Here is a 22781-nt window from a genome sequence, read left to right as displayed (position 1 = left end):
TTTTTAAATTTTTACTTTATAAAAACAATCATTTCTAAAGAAAAAAGTGAAAAAATCACTTCCATCACCCAAAAATCCATTTTGTTTATATAACAACCTATAATAAATTTTATACCACCTGAAAGCCTAAAATTTTTGAACCCAATCAGTTTTCATCAAAAAAAGCAAAAATATCATTTTTTTTTTATCTTCTTACGCCATTAAATTAATTTTTTACTTTAACAACCTGTATTAAATTTTTTATCATAAGAAAGCTTATTTCACCTTATGACGCTTCAAACATATTTTTAAGATGCCTACTAAAAAAGTTTTTTAAAGCCAACATGTCGAAATTTCAAACTGAGAATACGGTACTTCCCGTGGCTGGTCATGGGCAACAGATCTCCACAGGTGTTTTGAGGTATTTCTGAATTTTTAAATGTAACATTGTGTAGCTTGTAGTAAATGTACCGTTATGTGTGTAACATCAAATGAAAGGTAATATTATCAGTATTCTCAATAAAGTTAAATTAAATTTTTATGTAGGGGAGAGTGGGGCAGTTTTGAACACGGGGCACATTTGAACACTGCATATACAATTTTAGTATATCAATCTTTTTTAGAAGTATTTCGATATTTGAACACGTCAACACAATATCCATAAATGTCATAGACTTTCCATCGTTATCTCGGCTGACTTTCAGATTTATAGGTGGAAGGTGATTTTTATAGTGGTTTTGCATTATTTCAGTTTTTTAGTTGTAAGAGTTTAAAAAAAAATTGGTACGTGATTTCAAAACGCAATACAGTTTTTGTTAATGGTTAATGAATTTTAAACTAATTGACGGTGAATTTTTGAATAAATATATTAATGTTAAATATTTATTCAACATTTTATGTCGTTGACACAGTGGGGGCAGTTTTGAACAAGTATGGTGGGGCACTTTTGAACATGATCAAAACCGCCCCGAGCAGTTTGTATCAGACATTTTAAGGACACTTGAATGTGTTTTATTTAATAAATCGTAATGTTGTTATACAAAAAATAATGAAACTAGCATTTGTGGGCAAAATTAAAGAAAAAATGGGAATATGTACAACATAATTGAAGATTTAAAAAAATGCCTGAATTCTTCAAGTCTGCTAGACTGTTCTCGATGAGAACTCGATTATATACCGCTTAAGCGTTATAGAAATTAAAGTCAAGCTACCTACACCAATTAATGCTCCTGGTACTTGAAGAACATCCGCTTTGTTAACATTTGGATTTAATGTCTAGAAATATATTTATATGTATATTGAAAATAAATCTATTTTACTCTCAGAAGCATAAATGGTATGAATACCATTTTTCTAAGATATATTTTAAATGAAATTTTCTTGGTTTTTGTTTTTCTTTTGAACTTATAAATGTGATAAACTGATAACTATAGTTTAAATTTTAATGTTATTTTGTCTGAGTTTTTATTATTTGTTGGTTAATTGAATATGATATAATAATCAATTTGGAGTTTTTGTATGTTCTTATTAAAAAACTAATAAAAAGTTAAGTATTATTTATTCATTACAAAGAAATTAATACTGATGTTCAAAACTGCCCCTTTCATGTTCAAAACTGCCCCATACATGGGGCACTTTTGAACATAGGATCTAATATTGGTTAAAAATTAAAATTAAATGTAAAAAATAATATGCTAAAATAACCAGATATAATTTAAAATCGAAGTTCAATATCACTGCTTCATATACATAAACTTAACAGATCAATAAATCGATTAAATATCTTTCTAGCAGTTACGAAAGCAAAAAGTGTTCAAAACTGCCCCACTCTCCCCTACTCTAGATCAACAATAAGAATTTTTTGAAAAATAGAACATTATTTTACCGTTATCTCAAAATTGTGAATACAAAATTGATTCAAAGATTGCACAGATATTGTCCTGTCTATTATATAAAGATAAAAATAAAAAACGGTTAAAAACGGTCAAAAAACTTGGGACAAAAAAAACTGTTTTTCTCATTTTTCAGTCAAAAATCATTTTAAAATAGATTAGATTTTTTGAATGCTCAGAAAAATTAAAAAAAAAAATCAAAACTCACCCAAAAATAGCCCAAAAAAAGTAGGTGTTTTTCAAAAATTCATATTTCGAAATCTGTATCAGAACCCTAACTTTTGTTTTCATTATCTTTCGAATGACGTTTTTTAAATTGTCAAATAAAATTTCCCCTACTTATAAACACTACTTCGTCAAAGGTCTATCTTATGTTTTAGTTTTAAAAAAAACCATTTACATATAACTTAGTTTTGATTTTTTTTGAATTTTTTTTAAATACTTGCTATAAATTTATCTATCTATTAAAAACAATTCAACTTTCTACAACGTCGCGCCACTTTTTTCAATTTTTTTTTACCCCTATTTACATACTTGTAAAGGAATTGTTCTATGTCCAATTTTGGGTTTTTTGTTTTTAAAAATTATTAAAAAATAGTACTAGTACTAATGAAGTTAATTTGTACGGTTTATTCAAAAGGAAAGAAAAAAAAAACATAACTTGAATTAACCACGAGCAAAAAAATATGGCTTTCAATCAATTTAAAACTTAAAAATCGTCCCACGTGCCCTGTTAAATTTGTTTTTTGTGACTTAGAATAATACATATATTTTTTAAAGCAGTAAAGCATGGGTTCTCCTAATTTAAGCTCTTTCATTCGGATTGTTATACTACACATCAAAGACATTCAAATAAATCAAATCATCATGACAAGAGCAAGTTTAATACATAATGAGGTTTTGATAATTCTCATATTCTCAGTCACTTTCATACTCATACCAATTTCTAGAACAAAAGAAAGCTTCTTTCAGTAAATTATAATAAGTTAATCAACGACCAAAAATATTTAAATTTTGGAAGCGGTCTATTTATTTTTTAGTTACTTAGCTACATTCAGATAATCACTTGTATTAGTCTTGTTTACTTGTAGTCTTGACAGAATCTCTTTCCACAAAAATTGCAGAATGATAAGAAAATCATATATTTGTATTGCAGATGTTCTAATTATCAGTTTCATATCACTGACAAGTGCACGTAAGTCAAAGAAAAATACCCAAATTTGTTTTGTTTTTTTATGTTTCAATTTAATTTTAAAATAAATGAACCAGATTTTGTATGTTTTGCAATTTTTTATGTTTAATTTCCGGGTTGTTGAAATATGTTTTAGATTTTTATTAATTTTTTTTTCGTGTTGTTAAAATGTGTTGTCTTCAAATACTATTTTTTATTTTAAACACTTGAAAAATACCTCAAAACACCTGTGGAGATCTGTTGCCCATGACCAGTCACCAGTGTAGGAAGTACCTACCGTAATCTCATAGTGAAATTTTGACATGGTTGGCTTTAAAAAATTCTTACTTTTTTTGTAGACATCGTAGCGTCGTATAAAAGGTGAAATAACAAGCTTTTAGATGATTTTTAAAATTTTTTATAAGTGGCAAGTGTTTGATAGCCACAACCGATTGCCAAAATCTCAAAAAAAAAAAAAAAAATTATATGAAACCTTAGTCCCCCCCAAAAAAAAAGGGTCAAACAAAAAAGTCCCCAAGAGAAAATCCCAAAATGATGTTAAGCTAATATTTCAATGATGTAATAGAATTATGTTTTAGTTAGAATTAATTTAGCCTGTTTAAAAAAAATGCTTGGGCATGTGGAGATTTTTAGAAATTTTATTATGTCTCCCTAAAAAAGAATTTATTTTTTTTGTTGGTATTTTCTTTTTTTAACCAATTCGTAATATGATTCTGAACTTTGAAGACAATTTGTCTGCTGCGGTTTGTACAGCCACCAAAGTCGCAAAACTGGTCTGATTTTACAAAATTAAACACCAACCGCTTCCTTAAATCAAAATCTAGGGGCGATATTTATTAGTTTTTTTTTTTATTTGTCTGAACAAAAAAGTAACGGCCAAAAAACGCAAAAAACACCAACAAATTAATTTAAAAATTTTTGGACTTTCATCACCACTGTAATAATGGACCCATTTTCAAAAAATAAATGGCAATCGCTTCGGTTAGTCAAAATCTAGGGGCGATATTTTTTAGTTTTTTTTATTTGTCTTATGGCCAAAAATCTTTTTATGTCGTTTTTTGGCCACAACTTTTTTGTTAAGACAAATAAAAAAAAAAACTAAAAAATATCGCATCTAGATTTTGATTTTTCAAAATCAGATGAGTTTTGCGACTTTGGTGGCTGTCAGGATCATTTCGTAATTCAAATTGTAAATAAGAAATAACCCAAAGGAAGGTACCAATATAATAATTATATTGTTTTTAAAAAAAAACTTTTAAATATGATTGTTTTATGTTATTCTTTGATGCATCGAAAATTTATAACCGCATTTTGCCGTAGAAATTTTTATTGTTAACAAAGTTGGACGGCAACCACCAGCTCTAGAAAACACCGCAATTAATGGTACTAACGTAACAAAAATTAACGAATTTCCTTGGATGGCATTGATAGAGTTTGAACAATGTAAGAATATATTTCGTTTTTTTGTATTGCTGGATTAAATATTAAGAATTCTTATTTTACAAAAAGGTAAAATAAGAATGTAAGAATTTTTGTTTTGTTTTTTCTTCCAGTTTTGAATTTTTTTGTTTAATCCTTAGATGGAAAATCAATTGGACATGGATGTATTGGAAGTTTAATCAATAACCGATATGTTTTGACAGCAGCACAATGCACAACCTCCATACCCAAAACTTGGGAGCCGTCTCGAGTTCGTTTAGGTGAATGGAACACTACAACAGATCCAGACTGTGAGGTAGACTCGTGGCATTAAGAACTGTGCTGATCCTTATATTGATGTTACAATCGAGAAATTAATTCCTCACGAAAAATTTCTACGTTCAAACAACGATATTGGCTTGATACTTTTATCACGTAACGTAGATTATACCGATTATATTCGACCAATTTGTTTGCCACTTAAAGATTTCCTCAAGCAATCAACATTTGATGGACAAAAAATGTATATTTCTGGTTGGGGAAGAACCGTAGACGATATACGGAGATTTGTTAAACGTAAAGCTGAAGTTCCAGTTGACCGTTTAATGAATGCAAAAGGCTTTATAGCCAATACAGAGCCGATATAGGAACCTCACAAATATGTGCTGGTGGCGAAAAAGGTATTGATTCTTGCCGTGGTGATGCAGGTGGACCTCTTATTGGATTGGATTCTTCTAATAAACAGCGAGTTTACAATTTCATCGCTGGAATAACAGCATTTGGGGTGGGTCTGTGTGGAAAACAAGAAGGCTGGCCAAGTGTTTACACAAGAGTCGGTTATTATGTTGATTGGATTCAGCAAAATATTGAACCTTATATTTTGTTTGAATTAAAAAATAAATTGCACGACTGGGGTCGCACGTACTTGCTCTTATGGTAAAAGTTACTCTAATGTTGAAGCTTTTCATTGAACAAATTAAGGGAAAATTTAAAATTCGATATTTGCACGGAATTTCATAAGTGGTGGAAAAAAAATAAATAATTAAATACCGCTTTAAATGATCTCTTACAAAAAACTAAGTATGTCATTTTATTAGTTGTATAAAAAGATATTTTTAGAAAAAAAATTTCGAAAATCGTTGGAGCCGTTTTTTAGAAAAATAATTTCTTATATATAAAAAATTTTTGACATTTTTCAAAAAAAAAGTTGGTATGCCATTTTGAAGAAATAATTGATTTACACATAAAAACTAAATTTCAAAATTTTTCATTGACCCGTTTTCTAAAAATTGATTTTTCAAAAAAAAATTTTGAAATATTTTTTAAAAATCCAAAAATGCGTTTTTTGAAAATTTTCTAAAATTTTGATATTACCTATACTTAAACACTTTTGTATAAAAATGTTCATTTAAATCGGGTTAATATTGTACGAGATATTCAGAAAAGAAAAAAACCGTTCTATGACAGGTACCTACCGTTAATAACGGTACAAAAATTTTTTTTTTACTTAAAAAGTTGGCTCTTATGTAGTACTACACATACACACACACAAAAATTTTTATTTTTCCAAAATAAATACAAAATCAATTACAAATTCAATACAAAATTCAATAACAAACATTTATATCCAGGGTTATTGGTTACATTAGGTAAACAGTCTCTCAGTAGGTAAGGAAAAAGTCGGGTAAGTCCCACGTAAAATCGTTACGTTGAACATTGAAGATCTTTTTTCCCCGAAAGTGGGACAAATATGCTCCGACAAAGCAAAGGTTTGAACTCTGGTCCTTTTTCAAAAAATTATTTTATATTATTTCTTGTACCTAATAAAAATTAATGATAAAATAATCGAATAATTAAAATTCACTTGTAAAAAGCAAAATAATAGTCCAATGAATACAAATAAAAATGAATTTTCACTTGAGGCACAGTTTATGCAAAAAATATATAAGCGAACGGCTCTATAGGTAGGTTTTTTCATGTTGCAACTTTCCCCAGCATGAAATATTTCACACAAAATCACTTTGAATAAAAAGCGAAACTGATATAGACGTAACACATACAATTAATTTGAGCCAAAACACAAATGCATAAAACAAAAAAACCCTTAGCACTCCATCTTATTCCCCTCTACTGAATCACCAAAAACTGCTAACTACCAAGTTTGAAGAAAATCACTTCACTCATTTAAACTGCAGCCACAGATAGAGACAGTCACACAGACAGACAGACAGAACTGCCGGACCCACTTTTTTGGCATTCTCCATCATCGTAATGTCATGTAAAATTGTTATCTCGAGTTCGATTTTTTTTACGAATCCTAAACTTGCCCTATAGTTACCTATATCTACGGTGACCATCCGTCCCGGTTTACCCGGGACTGTCCCGTATTTCAACAGCTTGTCCCGGGTTTTTATTTAATAAACCCGGGACGTATAATTGTCCCGTATTTAGGAATTTGTCCCGTGATTGTCCCGTATTTGCAGATTTTCTGATTTATTTTACCGACTTCCAAAAAGGAGGAGGTATTCAATTCGTCTGTATTTTTTTTTATTTATTTTTTTATGTTTGTTAACTCATAACTTTGGACGGAGTGAACCAATTTTGATCAGGGGCGGATCCAGGATTTTTTTCTGGGGGGGGGCACAAGGGACGGGTTGGCAAAAAAAACAGCAATAACAGTTAGAAATAAAGTGAAGTACCATACGACTGACTAACAAGCAGAAAATTTTAACGACCCACAGTGGTCTAAAACCTGGCCAAAAATATTTAGGCACATTTCCCACATCAAATAGGTACCAAATGACCAAAAAGTTATTCGGAAGGAAAAATTTTCATTTTCTTGTTACAGTAAAAGCCACTTAAGTGCTAACCCTCTTACTCCTGGATTAGCCGGAAGAAAAAAAATATAAAAAATCAGAAAATGCACGTACAATTCTTTATTTAATTTTTTGACTTAAGTTGTTTCACCAAATAGTTTTTGAGAAATTAAGTTTTAAAGATGAAATTTTGAAAAAAGAATGTTTACGTTTTTTAATTGATTTTGTATACAATTTTGCAATATTATGGACATAATTATACCATTAGTTAATGACCTAGTACTTTTTAGTCAAATACTAAAGACTTCATTCTAATAAATATTAAAGTTCCTAAGAATAACAAAAAACTGAATCATACTTTTTTCGCCGGGAAACCCAGTTTTGTTTTTTTTTTAATTTGCATTAACCTTTTGTAACCCAAGGTCGTAAATTTAAAAATTAATAAGTCAATCGATTGGCTTTTATCTTTAATAAAACACGTATTTTTTAAAAATTCAATAAAGTCATTATTTACTTAGTTATTTCGATATTTTGGGAGTAAAAAAAGTTTAAATAATTTATTTTTATATAAAAATGCAAAAATTCAAGCAAAAAACTATCTAATATTAATTTTTAGGCACTTTCCTAAAATCCAAAAATAAAACCCCGTGGGGTTTACTAACAAAAACTATTTTTTTTTTCTGAATCTCGTAGTTTTTACACAAATTTGCTTATTTTCAAAAAAAAGCCCAACTTTCAACATTAACTGTCAATTAAAAACTATTGGTGCTATTTATTAGAAATTTGAAGTACTATTTCGATAAAGCAATACTTAAAGATTTTAATATTAGAAGCTTCAAAAGAAAAAAAAAATAGTTTGTAGAGCCTTTATGCAAACTTTTTCGGTTTGTTACAGAAATGTCACATGGGGCTACAAGGGGTTAAATTGTTTTGTACCTCAAGAATATTGTGTTCAAATTGAAGGTCTCTTGGAGCCAAATTGACCAAGTTATGAGTATTTTAATACTTCCCTAAGGAACGTTTTAGTCTTTTAGTCCAGAGTTCAAAACTTTAAATCGTTATCCCCACAACTAATGTTTTCAACGCCGGTGCTCCTCATAACTTCAAAACTACTGCACCGATTCTTTTGAAATTTGGAACACTATTTTTTTTACATATTTTTAGAGGTATCCCTGGAGAAATTTTCTCAATAAAATAATATTTATAAAAATCTATAAGTAAGGGTCGCTTTTGAGGAGTTTTTTTTTTCAAGGGGTCTTTATTTTCGGGGTGCAAACTTGGGCAAACTTCTGAAATGCAAGTTTGTTCTACATATCCAGCAGTTCTATAACATATATGTAGTTTATGCAATTTTGTGACGTGTTCCGCTATTTTAAAAACACTAATGTTAAAAAAAAAAAAAACAACGAAAAAAGTGCAAATTTTTTGACCCCTCTGTATGAAAAAATAGAGTTGCATATACAATTATTTTTTTTATATCATTCAATGTCTTTCGATGTCCATATCAAAATTTTTCACCAAAATCACTTTGAAAATTCACTTTTTTTTAAATCGAAAAAAAAATTCGTGTGTACCCAACGAATAGCCGTTTATTTATTTGTGAGGTGGAGCTATTCATGGGAAAGGGATGCAACAATCAACAAAATTCGCATTTTCAGCCAGAAATAGACAAGAGTTTCACTCAAGTTCTTTCTGTTATTATTCATATATTTTTAAAACTCTTATAGTTTGATTTCCTTTAAGTATGAACTTTAAGTTCTGGGGGGGGGGGGGGGGGCACGTGCCCCCCTGCCCCCCCCCCTGGATCCGCCTATGATTTTGATAATTCTTTTTGTATTGGAAAGCTGGTGCTTGCAGTGTGGTCCAGTTCTGGCTATAGAATCTATGAGAAAACCATAAAACCTAGTTTCGGTCCATGGAAGTCGGTTTTATTTTTTTTTTTTTGATAAAAATGATTATTTATTCAAAATTTTGAAACTTTGAACTAGGGATGGCGGTTGTTAGTACAACAACCGGTTTTCCGTTTTTCCGGTTTTTTTCCTTTCGGTTAAAGCGGCCGGTTTTAAACCGGGCCAAAAACCCGGTTTTTGGAAAAACCGGTTTTCGGTTTTTTGCTTGATTTGATAGCCAAAAAAACATTAACTTAATTTGTCAAACAGAAAAAAAAAAACTTTCGAAGAAAATCCCTAAGCAAAGATTTTTTTAGATTGATTTCATTTTTAGTAGGAGTTTTGAGGAATTTTTTTTCGTTGGGTCCTTTTTTTTGTTCGACGTTTTTTTTTTCAGTCGGTTTTTTTATGGTTTTTCGATTGTTTCGCAAAAACCGGGAGAACAAAAAAACCGGTTGACCGAAGCAAAAAAACCGAAACCGGTTTAAACCGGCCGGTTGATCCCATCCCTACTTTGAACGGAAAACAAGAAAAAACTGTCTTTGGTTGATTTAAATTAAGAGTTTTTCTAATAAGTCTCCAAAGTAAAAAAACTCTTTTAGAGTAAGAAAAATTACTTGTCAGTGAAAAACGATTGAAAACTCTCCAAATATTCTAGCACAGTAAAGAATTTCGGTGGTTAAGCTGCGTGAATGTGCATCGAAAAACTAAATTTTCGTATTTCGTCGTGCTGGTTTTATATGAAAATTTTCGTTTCACTTCAAGACTAGGCTTTAATTTTAAAAATTTTTTGTCATTTTTTTAGTTCCAGCTTGTATTTGTCGAGTTGAAAAGCTATATCAGGAAAAGTTTTTTTTTATTGACAAAATATTCTTTTAGAAGTTATTAACAGTAGGTACCTATTATAAATCCGCTTTCTTGATTTCGTAAACGGCTTAAAGGATTTCAATGAAAATGCTCCCATCAAATCGTTTAAGAAATCATTATATCAAAATAAGGAAATTATGAAAACTATTTTTTTAATTTTTTTTGTTGTGAAAAATCAATATTTTAAAAACGAATTTTTTATCTGTCCCGGGTTTCGCTTCTAGAAATATGGTCACCGTACCTATATCGCAAGTAAGAAATAGAATATCATTTTGTAAGGAAAACTAATGGACAAAAATAAAAAACATACTTAAATACGTTATATTTTTTAATGCTAGGCTCTTATCTTAAGGCTTTTGATAAAAAATTATTGTAAAGTTTGAAAATCGTTGGAGTCGTTTTTTTAATTAATTTTTTATAATACAGGGTGATTCATTAGGAGAAATGTGCCGAAAAGCTAAATTGGGTCCAGATAAAAAAAATCGCATAGGTGGGGGTCTATTTCCCCTCGTTTCGCGGGGAGGGGATATTTTAAAAAAAATTGACTTAGTTTGGAAAAAATTATATTAAAAATCAACGGTAACACCTAAAATAATTAACGTTCTACATTTTTGTAAAGCCAAAAACCTCGTGTCTTACAATTTTTCAAAAAATATTTTCAAAATCAAAATTTTGAAAAAAAAAATTGGAAAATTTAGAAGTATGAAAAAAAAAAAAATAGAACTCAAGACGACTTCCAGAATGATGTATTAGTTGAAATCTGTGAACCGTTTAGGGTTAGGTTAGGGTTCTCCGGTAGGTGTCAAGCTGTTTTGCAAATTGTGCCAATGTGGCTAAATACTCAGCACATACATATGTATAAAGTATTAAAAACAGAAACATTCAAAAACTAGTAACAATTTCTATCATTTTCCAATGCACTAAATCAGTGTCCATATAAATTTGACCAGATAAAATTTTGATTTTTTTTATTTTTTTACAATTTGTGTGAATGATGCTGAAGTTTATTTTTAATATCTGATAACCTTTACAATTCGTTTTTGAAAATAGAGTACAAATTTATTTAATTTTAGTACAATTTATTTTTAGAAATTCTAAGACATTTTAAAACCTTCACTGTCCTTAAAAATATGACCACCACTGTATGTATATTTTTTTAAGCATTAAAGCTGGTTTCTCCTTATTAAAGCTCTTTAATTCGGATTGTTATGTTTATAACAACACATCAGAGCATCATGACAAGAGCAAGTTCAATACATAATTAAAATAGCTTTTGATTATTCTCATAATCAGTTTCATACTAAGCTCATACCAATTTCTCAAACAAAAGAAAGCTTCTCTCAGTAAATTATAATAAGTTAATCAACGACCAAAAATATTTAAATTTCGGAAGCGGTCTATTTATTTTTTAGTTACTTAGCTACATTCAGATAATCATTTGTGTTATACTGTTTTAGTTGTAGTCTTGACAGAATCTCTTTCCACAAAAATTACAGAATGATAAGAAAATCATATATTTGTATTGCAGATGTTCTAATTATCAGTTTCATATCACTAACAAGTGCACGTAAGTCAAAGAAAAATACCCAAATTTGTTTTTTTTTTTTTGTTGTTTTAAATTACAATTAAATTTTAAAATGAATGAACTAGATTTTTGTTTTGCTATTTTGTATGCTTAATTTCCGGGTTTTTGAGATATGTTGGAAATTTTTATTAATTTTTTTTTCGTATTGTTAAAATGTGTTGTCTACAAATACTATTTTTTATAAAATGTTCGCACTTTTTTGGGTAGCTATTCTTTTTTTCCTCACAAAACCAATTTATTCTTAATAATTGCTTATATATATAAAAAAAAAACTAGCTGACCCGGCGGACTTCATTCCGCCATTTCTTGTATTTATTTCTAATTTTCGACTCTGTAATTAGTTAATTTTCAAATGAAAAAGAGGATCAAAACTTGAAATATTCATATTTAAACTTTTAGCAAAAGTGGCCTATGCAAAAAACTCATGCATGCACATGATTAAAACCTATATTTCCTATAAGTTTGAGATTTTTTGCAGACTTTTAAAAATTCCAAAAAAATAAAAGACTACTCAAAAATGTCCCTAAAAATTTGTATTTCAAAATACAGGGCCTATGAAAAAAATCCGTATTAGACCCCTAATTTTTTTTTTTAATATATTTCTAATGGTGTAACTCAAATTTCTGTGCAATATTTTGCGTACCTGCAATTAGTCTTTTGTCGAAGGTCTGCAACTGCAAAAAAAACCTTCATAACTTGGTTTTAAAATTTTTTTTTGAATTTTTTCAATGCTTTTTTTAACTAAACAATAAATTTGTTTATCATTTAAAAAAAAAATTCAAGTCTTTACGACTTGACCGTTTAGAAAAAAGCCTCTTTTTTCAATGTCGTGTTACCCCTATTTACCCTATAAAATCTTAAATTTTTTTTTGCCTTAAACCTTATTCTCTTATGCCTCTTTGATTTAAAAAAAAATTAAGAAAATAAGTCATCCGGTGTGGCCGGTTAGCGAACGTACACAAAACCAAACTTTAATATAAATACCTAGATTTCTCAAGAAAATGGCATTAACCTTTTCGAACCCAAGCTATAAAAATCAATAATAAAAAATATTTTTTCAGTATTATCGTGTCAAAAACATCACAACTAAGAAATATAAATACCAAAAAGTTATTTTACAAAATAATAAATAGCAAAACTAATGTGTTACTATCTTGTTACATGTAAGTAACATGCATACTGGGAAAATAATTTTTTATAGAACAATAATGTATGCTACTTCTTCTAAGCCAAAAAAACAAAACACTTTCTGGATTAACATTACCTATATCTTTTTTTCAAAATTATGACCATATATAAAATGATATTAGACTAACTTTTTTTAATAATCCACTAACTACGCATTATTATCTTTCAATTAAGCCATCGAAACATAAACAAAAAATATTTAATGGAATATTTTTTACGAATTTTTAAAAATATGTTACATGAGAGTGACGCTGGGTCCGAAGGGTTTAAAGTGTTCGCAATCGCTAAGTTGCTTGTTCAAATGCCTAGCTCGGTTTTGGAAGTTTTTTTTTTTAAGTGAAAACTTCTTTAGTATTGTTGTGATATTAAACACGATGAAACGAAAAAGCGACAGGAAAAATCAATTGATTATAACTTTTTCGTTTTAATACAAAGATGAATGAAAGTTTTACTGTAGATAAAATAAACTATAGGGGAGAGTGGGGCCAAATGTAACACTTTTTTCTAAAATCGATGGTTCTCCTACAAATTTTGAAGTGGGTCAACCAGACCTTTTTTAAATTAAGGACCCATGTTTTAGCTCCAAGATCCATCATAAAAATTTAGCAAAACATAACGGTAATGTTGAAAAATATAGCTTCCAAAAAAAAAAACGTGTTGTTTCAACTTACCCCACATACGGGCAAAGTGTAACACATACCGGGGTAGGTTGTACCAAGAACTAAAAATAAGAGAAAAATACCTTTATTTGTTTATATTTATTTATTTTAAATTAATAACAATAAAAACAAACCTCAGTCATGAAATTTTGGTGCAAATTTGTAAAAAGTGGAGCAAATCCAAGATTTCCAGAGAAAATTTGACAGTAGTCTTAAATAAAAGTTATTCGAATTCATAAATTGTTTTATAAGCTTTATGAATTCAAGTGGTGGTTCAAAAATGTGTTTCCAATTTCAAAATAAATACAAATTCAATTACAAGCATTCATATTCAGGGTTGTTAATTATATTAGGTAAACAATTTTTCAGTATAGGTAGGTTTTTACATGGTACAATTTGCCCCGGAAAAATGTTACAACTAGCCCCAGCATGAAATTTGGCACATAAAATCAATTTAAAAAAAAAGCGAAACTGATATAGACATAACATATACACGCAATTTGAGCCAAAACACAGTTGCATATAACAAAAAAACACTTAGCACTCTATCTTTTTCGGGTAAAGAAGTAGACCAAAAATAAAATTAAAAAAAAAAGTTACAAACATGCATTTTTTGGGCACCACTAGTGTAACTTCTCACCCTGTCGTCTAATCTTCATCTCAAGAAAATGTGCCGGTAGATATGCAAAAATTGAGCATTTTTCTCCTTTACGCGTTTCTTAATATTGAAAGGAACATCGCTTTTTTTAGCTGTTAATTCTTACCCCTGTTACATTTAGCCCCACTCTCCCCTAATTGATTCAATAATAATTTCATATTAAAAATGTTCTTTTTCTAAACACGTTATATCTTCTAATCCACCTTTCATTTGATATATCAGACGTAACTTCACAAACACCTGTGGAGATCTGTTGCCGATGATCAGCCACCAGTGTAGGAAGTACCGTAATCTCACTGTGAAATATTGACATGGTTGGCTTTAAATAATTCTCACTTTCTTTGTAGACATCGTAGAAATATGATTAAAGCCTCGTATAAAAGGTGAAATAATAAGCTATTAGATGATATAAAATAAATTAGGTTGTCATTTATAAAAAAATGGATTTAATGGTGTTAGAAGAGAAAAAAGATAGATTTTTTTGCTTTTTTAAGGTTTCATTTCTACCACCTATCTACCATAGCAACTCTAAAATGAAATCAGATGATGAGTTGGTACCCGTAAAATAGCTATATACACAAGTTTTTGTTATTGTTGTTTCATCAGAAAAAAAGAATTTAGTTTTTTTTTTTTATCAATTTGTAACTCATAATATTATTACCTACAATGAATTTTATATAATTTTATTGTTATATTGTTAAAGAGTTCTTAAAAAAAAAAACTTATTATTTATGATTGCTTTGCCTATATTTTTCTTTGCTGCATCAAAATTTGATCGCCTAATTTCTCCATAGAAATTATTGTTAACAACTATGGACAATGCATTACACCAAATGCAGAGCGTGCTCTATGCATTGAATGGGAACAATGCACAGAACTTTATAACTGGTTGACTACAAAAAACCCATTATCAGATGCTGATAGGAATTTCCTACAACTAAGCCAATGTGGTTCAAATGATGGAAAAGTTTTGGTAAGAACGTGAAAAATTCTTAAAATACAAATTTATCATAACACAATGCTCTTTAGATTTGTTGTCCAGAACGACAAATTCGATTTCAACCACCAGCTCCAAATAACACCGAAACAGGATTGGGTACAAATCTGCCCGAACCCGGTCAGTGTGGTAATGTTGTTTCAAATCCAATTAATGGTGAAAACGTAACAAAAATTAACGAATTTCCATGGATGGCATTGATAGATCATCTAGAAAACACCATAACAAGACTGGGAACATATCTGCCCGAACCCGGTCAGTGTGGTAATGTTATTTCAAATCCAGTTAATGGTGACAACGTAACAAAAATTAACGAATTTCCATGGATGGCATTGATAGAGTATGAAAAAGGTAAGAATTTTTGTTTTGTTTTTTTTTTTCCAGTTTTGAATTTTTTTTGTTTAATCCTAAGATGGAAAATCAATTGGACATCAATGTATTGGAAGTTTGATTAATATCCGATATGTTTTGACATCAGCACAATGCATAAGCGGCATAACCATCAATTGGAAGCCGTTTCGAGTTCGTTTAGGTGAATGGAACACTACAACAGATCCAGACTGTGAGGTAGACACTCGTGGCATTAAGAACTGTGCTGATCCTTATATTGATGTTACATAATCGAGAAATTAATTCCTCACGAAAAATTTCTACGTTCGAACAACGATATTGGCTTGATACGTTTATCACGTAACGTAGATTATACCGATTATATTCGACCAATTTGTTTGCCACTTTAAGATTTCCTCAAGCAATCAACATTTGATGGACAAAAAATGTATATTTCTGGTTGGGGAAGAACCGTAGACGATATACGGAGATTTGTTAAACGTAAAGCTGAAGTTCCAGTTGACCGTTTAATGAATGCAAAAGGCTTTATAGCCAATACAGAGCCGATATAGGAACCTCACAAATATGTGCTGGTGGCGAAAAAGGTATTGATTCTTGCCGTGGTGATGCAGGTGGACCTCTTATTGGATTGGATTCTTCTAATAAACAGCGAGTTTACAATTTCATCGCTGGAATAACAGCATTTGGGGTGGGTCTGTGTGGAAAACAAGAAGGCTGGCCAAGTGTTTACACAAGAGTCGGTTATTATGTTGATTGGATTCAGCAAAATATTGAACCTTATATTTTGTTTGAATTAAAAAATAAATTGCACGACTGGGGTCGCACGTACTTGCTCTTATGGTAAAAGTTACTCTAATGTTGAAGCTTTTCATTGAACAAATTAAGGGAAAATTTAAAATTCGATATTTGCACGGAATTTCATAAGTGGTGGAAAAAAAATAAATAATTAAATACCGCTTTAAATGATCTCTTACAAAAAACTAAGTATGTCATTTTATTAGTTGTATAAAAAGATATTTTTAGAAAAAAAATTTCGAAAATCGTTGGAGCCGTTTTTTAGAAAAATAATTTCTTATATATAAAAAATTTTTGACATTTTTCAAAAAAAAAGTTGGTATGCCATTTTGAAGAAATAATTGATTTACACATAAAAACTAAATTTCAAAATTTTTCATTGAACCGTTTTCTAAAAATTGATTTTTCAAAAAAAAATTTTGAAATATTTTTTAAAAATCCAAAAATGCGTTTTTTGAAAATTTTCTAAAATTTTGATATTACCTATACTTAAACACTTGTGTATAAAAATGTTCATTTAAATCGGGTTAATGTTGTACGAGATATTCAGAAAAGAAAAAAACCGTTCTATGACAGGTACCTACCGTTAATAACGGTACAAAAATTTTTTTTTTACTTAAAAAGTTGGCACACACAAAAATTTTTATTTTTACAAAATAAATACAAAATCAATTACAAATTCAATACAAAATTCAATAACAAACATTTATATCCAGGGTTATTGGTTACATTAGGTAAACAGTCTCTCAGTAGGTAAGGAAAAAGTCGGGTAAGTCCCACGTAAAATCGTTACGTTGAACATTGAAGATCTTTTTTCCCCGAAAGTGGGGCAAATATGCTCCGACAAAGCAAAGGTTTGAACTCTGGTCCTTTTTCAAAAAATTATTTTATATTATTTCTTGTACCTAATAAAAATTAATGATAAAATAATCGAATAATTAAAATTCACTTGTAAAAAGCAAAATAATAGTCCAATGAATACAAATAAAAATGAATTTTCACTTGAGGCACAGTTTATGCAAAAAATATATAAGCGAACGGCTCTATAGGTAGGTTTTTTCATGTTGCAACTTTCCCCAGCATGAAATATTTCACACAAAATCACTTTGAATAAAAAGCGAAACTGATATAGACGTAACACATACAATTAATTTGAGCCAAAACACAAATGCATAAAACAAAAAAACCCTTAGCACTCCATCTTTTTCCCCTCTAGGGAATCACCAAAAACTGCTAACTACCAAGTTTGAAGAAAATCACTTCACTCATTTAGGCTGCAGCCACAGATAGAGACAGTCACACAGACAGACAGACAGAACTGCCGGACCCACTTTTTTGGCATTCTCCATCATCGTAATGTCATGTAAAATTGTTATCTCGAGTTCGATTTTTTTTACGAATCCTAAACTTGCCCTATAGACGCTATAGTACCTATATCGCAAGTAAGAAATAGAATATCATTTTGTAAGGAAAACTAATGGACAAAAATAAAAAACATACTTAAATACGTTATATTTTTTAATGCTAGGCTCTTATCTTAAGGCTTTTGATAAAAAATTATTGTAAAGTTTGAAAATCGTTGGAGTCGTTTTTTTAATTAATTTTTTATAATACAGGGTGATTCATTAGGAGAAATGTGCCGAAAAGCTAAATTGGGTCCAGATAAAAAAAATCGCATAGGTGGGGGTCTATTTCCCCTCGTTTCGCGGGGAGGGGATATTTTAAAAAAAATTGACTTAGTTTGGAAAAAAATTATATTAAAAATCAACGGTAACACCTAAAATAATTAAGGTTCTACATTTTTGTAAAGCCAAAAACCTCGTGTCTTACAATTTTTCAAAAAATATTTTCAAAATCAAAATTTTGAAAAAAAAAATTGGAAAATTTAGAAGTATGAAAAAAAAAAAAAATAGAACTCAAGACGACTTCCAGAATGATGTATTAGTTGAAATCTGTGAACCGTTTAGGGTTAGGTTAGGGTTCTCCGGTAGGTGTCAAGCTGTTTTGCAAATTGTGCCAATGTGGCTAAATACTCAGCACATACATATGTATAAAGTATTAAAAACAGAAACATTCAAAAACTAGTAACAATTTCTATCATTTTCCAATGCACTAAATCAGTGTCCATATAAATTTGACCAGATAAAATTTTGATTTTTTTTATTTTTTTACAATTTGTGTGAATGATGCTGAAGTTTATTTTTAATATCTGATAACCTTTACAATTCGTTTTTGAAAATAGAGTACAAATTTATTTAATTTTAGTACAATTTATTTTTAGAAATTCTAAGACATTTTAAAACCTTCACTGTCCTTAAAAATATGACCACCACTGTATGTATATTTTTTTAAGCATTAAAGCTGGTTTCTCCTTATTAAAGCTCTTTAATTCGGATTGTTATGTTTATAACAACACATCAGAGCATCATGACAAGAGCAAGTTCAATACATAATTAAAATAGCTTTTGATTATTCTCATAATCAGTTTCATACTAAGCTCATACCAATTTCTCAAACAAAAGAAAGCTTCTCTCAGTAAATTATAATAAGTTAATCAACGACCAAAAATATTTAAATTTTGGAAGCGGTCTATTTATTTTTTAGTTACTTAGCTACATTCAGATAATCACTTGTATTAGTCTTGTTTACTTGTAGTCTTGACAGAATCTCTTTCCACAAAAATTACAGAATGATAAGAAAATCATATATTTGTATTGCGGATGTTCTAATTATCAGTTTCATATCACTGACAAGTGCACGTAAGTGAAAGAAAAATACCCAAAATTGTTTTGTTTTTTTATGTTTCAATTTAATTTTAAAATAAATGAACCAGATTTATTATGTTTTGCAATTTTATATGTTTAATATCCGGATAGTTGTTGTAATATGTTGGATAATTGATCCATTGAGGTTTTTATTAATTTTTTTCCGTATTGTTAAAATGTGTTGTCTTCAAATATACTATTTTTACTTGCGATATAGGTACTATAGGGCAAGTTTAGGATTCGTAAAAAAAATCGAACTCGAGATAACAATTTTACATGACATTACGATGATGGAGAATGCCAAAAAAGTAGGTCCGGCAATTCTGTCTGTCTGTCTGTCTGTCTGTGTGTCTGTCTCTATCTGGAGCTGCAGCCTAAACGAGTGAAGTGATTTTCTTCAAACTCGGTAGTTAGCAGTTTTTGGTGATTCCCTAGAGGGGAAATTGAATTTTTTTTTTATGACCAAAACTAACGGTACCTGCCATATAACGGAAATAGAAAAGTTAATTTTTTTCAAAAACGGCTCTAACGATTTTGATTAAAATTTTTGTGTGTAGTACTACACATAAGAGCCAACTTTTTAAATAAAAAAAATATTTTTTGTACCGTTATTAACGGTACCTGTCATAGAACGGTTTTTTTTCGTTTCTGAATATCTCGTACAACATTAACCCGATTTAAATGAAAATTTGTATACAAAAGTGTGTAAGTAAAGATAATATTAAAATTTTAGAAAATTTTCAAAAAACGCATTTTTGGTTTTTTAAAAAATATTTCAAAATTTTTTTTTTGAAAAATCAATTTTTTGAAAACGAATCAATGAAAAATTTTGAAATTTAGTTTTTATGTGAAAATTAATTATTTCTTCAAAATGGCATACCAACTTTTTTTTTGAAAAATGTTAAAAAAAATTTTTATATATAAAAAATTATTTTTTTAAAAAACGGCTTCTACAATTTTCGAAAAATTTTTTCTAAAAATACCTTTTTATACAAGAAATAAAATGGCTAATTTTTTTTTTTTTTTAAGATAACTTAAAACGGAGTTTAATTAATTATAAAAACAGATTTTATTTTTTTATACTACTTATGAAATTTCTTCAAAATATCAAATTTTAAATTTCTTGAATAAAAAGCTTTAACATGATAGTTACTTTAAGCATAAGAGCAAGTTCGTGCGACCCCAGTCGTGCAATTTATTTTTTTTTAAACTTGACTAATACCTCAAAACACCTGTGGAGATCTGTTGCCGATGACCAGCCACCAGTGTAGGAAGTACTGTAATCTCATTGTAGAATAGAAATATGTATGAATGGAGCGTCGTATAAAAGGTTAAATAATAAGCTTTTAGATGATTTCAAATTTTTTATAGGTGGCAAGTGATTGATGGCCACAACCGATTGCCAAAATCTCCAAAAAAAAACAAAATGGTATGAAACCCCAAAAAAAAAAAAAGATCAAACAAAAAAGTTCCCAATAGAAAATCCCAAAATGATGTTGCGCTAATATTTCAATGATGTAATCGAATTATGTTTTAGTTAGAATTAATTTAGTCTGTTTAAAAGAAATGCTTGGGTATGTGGTGTATTTTTAGAGATTTTATTATGTCTCCCTAATTGTTCTTAAAAAAAAAATCTTTTAAATATGATTGTTTTATATTATTCTTTGCTGCATCGAAATTTTATAGCCCCTTTTTCCGTAGAAATTTTTATTGTTAACAAAGTTGGACGGCAACCACCAGCTCTAAAAAACACCGCAATTAATGGTACCAAGGTAAGAAAATTTAACGAATTTCCATCATGGACGGCATTGATAGATCATCTAGAAAACACCATAACAAGACCGGGAACATATCTGCCCGAACCCGGTCAGTGTGGTAATGTTATTTTAAATCCAATTAATGGTGACAACGTAACAAAAACTAACGAATTTCCATGGATGGCATTGATAGAGTATGAAAAATGTAAGAATTTTTGATTTATTTTTTCTTCCACTTTAGAATATTTTTGTTAATCCTTAGATGGGAAGTCGGTTGGATATAGATGTATTGGAAGTTTAATCAATAACCTATATATTTTGACAGCAGCGCAATGCATAATCGAACTCCCCGGACATTCGAAGCCGTTTCGAGTACGTTTAGGTGAATGGAACACTTCAACAGATAAAGACTGTGAGGTAGACACTCGTGGTATTAAGAACTGTGCTGATTCTTATATTGATGTTACAATAGAGAAATTAATTCGTCACGAAAAATTTAAAATTTTATCATTCGAAGGTCCACGGAATGATATAGCTTTGATACGTTTATCACGTATTGTTGATTATACCGATTATATTCGACCAATCTGTTTGCCACTTGATGATATCCTCAAGGAATCAACATTTGACGGACACAAAATGTATTTTTATGATTGGGAAATTGCAGATTTCGGTCACGGAATAGAGAAAAATGTTAAACGTAAAGCTGAAGTTTCAGTTGTACCGTTAAATGAATGCAAAAGACTTTTTAGCCACAGAGTCGATATAGGGACCTCACAATTGTGTGCTGGTGGTCAAAAAGGTATTGCTCCTTGCCGTGGTGATGCAGGTGGACCTCTTATTGGATTGGATTTTTCTAATAAACAGCGAGTTTACAATTTCATCGCTGGAATAGTTTCATTTGGGGTTGGGGCGTCTCCGTGTGGACAAAGAGGCTGGCCAAGTGTTTACACAAGAGTCGGTTATCATGTTGATTGGATTAAGCAACATATTGAACCTTAAATTTAGTCTGAATTAAAAAAAAATAGAATATAATTTTGTAAGGAAAACTAGTTCACAAAAATAAAAAAATACTTAAATACGTTATATTCTTTAATGCTAGCCCCTTAGGGCTCTTATCTTAAGACTTTTGATGAAAAATTAGGGTTAAGTTTGAAAATCGTTAGAGCCGTCTATTAATTAATTTTTTATAATACAGGGTGATTCATAAAGAGGAATGTGCCGAAAAGCTAAATTGGGTCCAGATAAAAAAAATCGTATAGGTGGGGGTCTATTCCCCCTCGTTTAGCGGGGAGGGGCAATTTAAACAAAATTAACTGAGTTTGGAAAAATATATATTAAAAATCAACGGTAACACCTAAAATAAGGTGCTATACCTTTATGTAAAGCCAAAAACCTCGTGTTTTACAATATTTGAAAAAATATTTACAAAGTCAAAATTTTGAAAAAAAAAAAATTGAAAACTATTTTTTTTTTAATCTTATGTAATTAAGTACTAATTTAGTTTTCAAAATTTGATGCTCTTATTTGTTCTTAAACAGATAACTGGATCCGAAAATATAGAGAAATTACCAAATAAACAAAACTATTTTTTTAAGAAGCCTCTTTTATTTTTTTGTTTTTACGTGTTGATAAATTACTTTATAAAACATTAATCATTCGTCCATTATTTTTGTAACATTCAGACTGAAATGATAACACCTGAAAACTTATCAGAATAAATAATATTTAAAAAAAAATTGTTTCAGTTTAAACATTTTTTTTTATTTATTTTTAATATTTAGTTCCTTAATTTATTATATAATGTAGTATCAACTTTGAAGTAAAAAAAAAAGGTTATCTATAAAACCGGTTAACGGACGATAATTTGGCGTGCTAACGTCGTAATTTTACGTCGACGCGTCGTAAGAAAACAGGTTGTGTGCTTTTGTTTAAAATGAGACAATTGAAGCGTTAATTTATTTCATACAAT

The 22781-nt window shown here is 29.5% G+C and overlaps 1 protein-coding gene across 1 annotated transcript; it reads left to right on the top strand.

The window, feature by feature from the left end:
- Positions 1-15917: 15917 nt before the first annotated feature.
- LOC129914916 (serine protease easter-like) lies at positions 15918-21862 on the top strand. Its single transcript, XM_055994366.1, has 3 exons — positions 15918-15996; positions 20739-21014; positions 21135-21862. The coding sequence occupies exons 1-3, from the start codon at positions 15918-15920 to the stop codon at positions 21809-21811; spliced, it is 1032 nt and encodes a 343-aa protein (XP_055850341.1). The 3' UTR covers positions 21812-21862.
- The last annotated feature ends 919 nt before the right edge of the window (positions 21863-22781 follow it).

Source organism: Episyrphus balteatus, chromosome 3 (genome assembly GCF_945859705.1).
Source record: "Episyrphus balteatus chromosome 3, idEpiBalt1.1, whole genome shotgun sequence".
Lineage (NCBI taxonomy): Eukaryota > Metazoa > Arthropoda > Insecta > Diptera > Syrphidae > Episyrphus > Episyrphus balteatus.
Note: the sequence above shows the minus strand (reverse complement) of the source record. Positions and strands in the feature narration are given on the sequence as shown.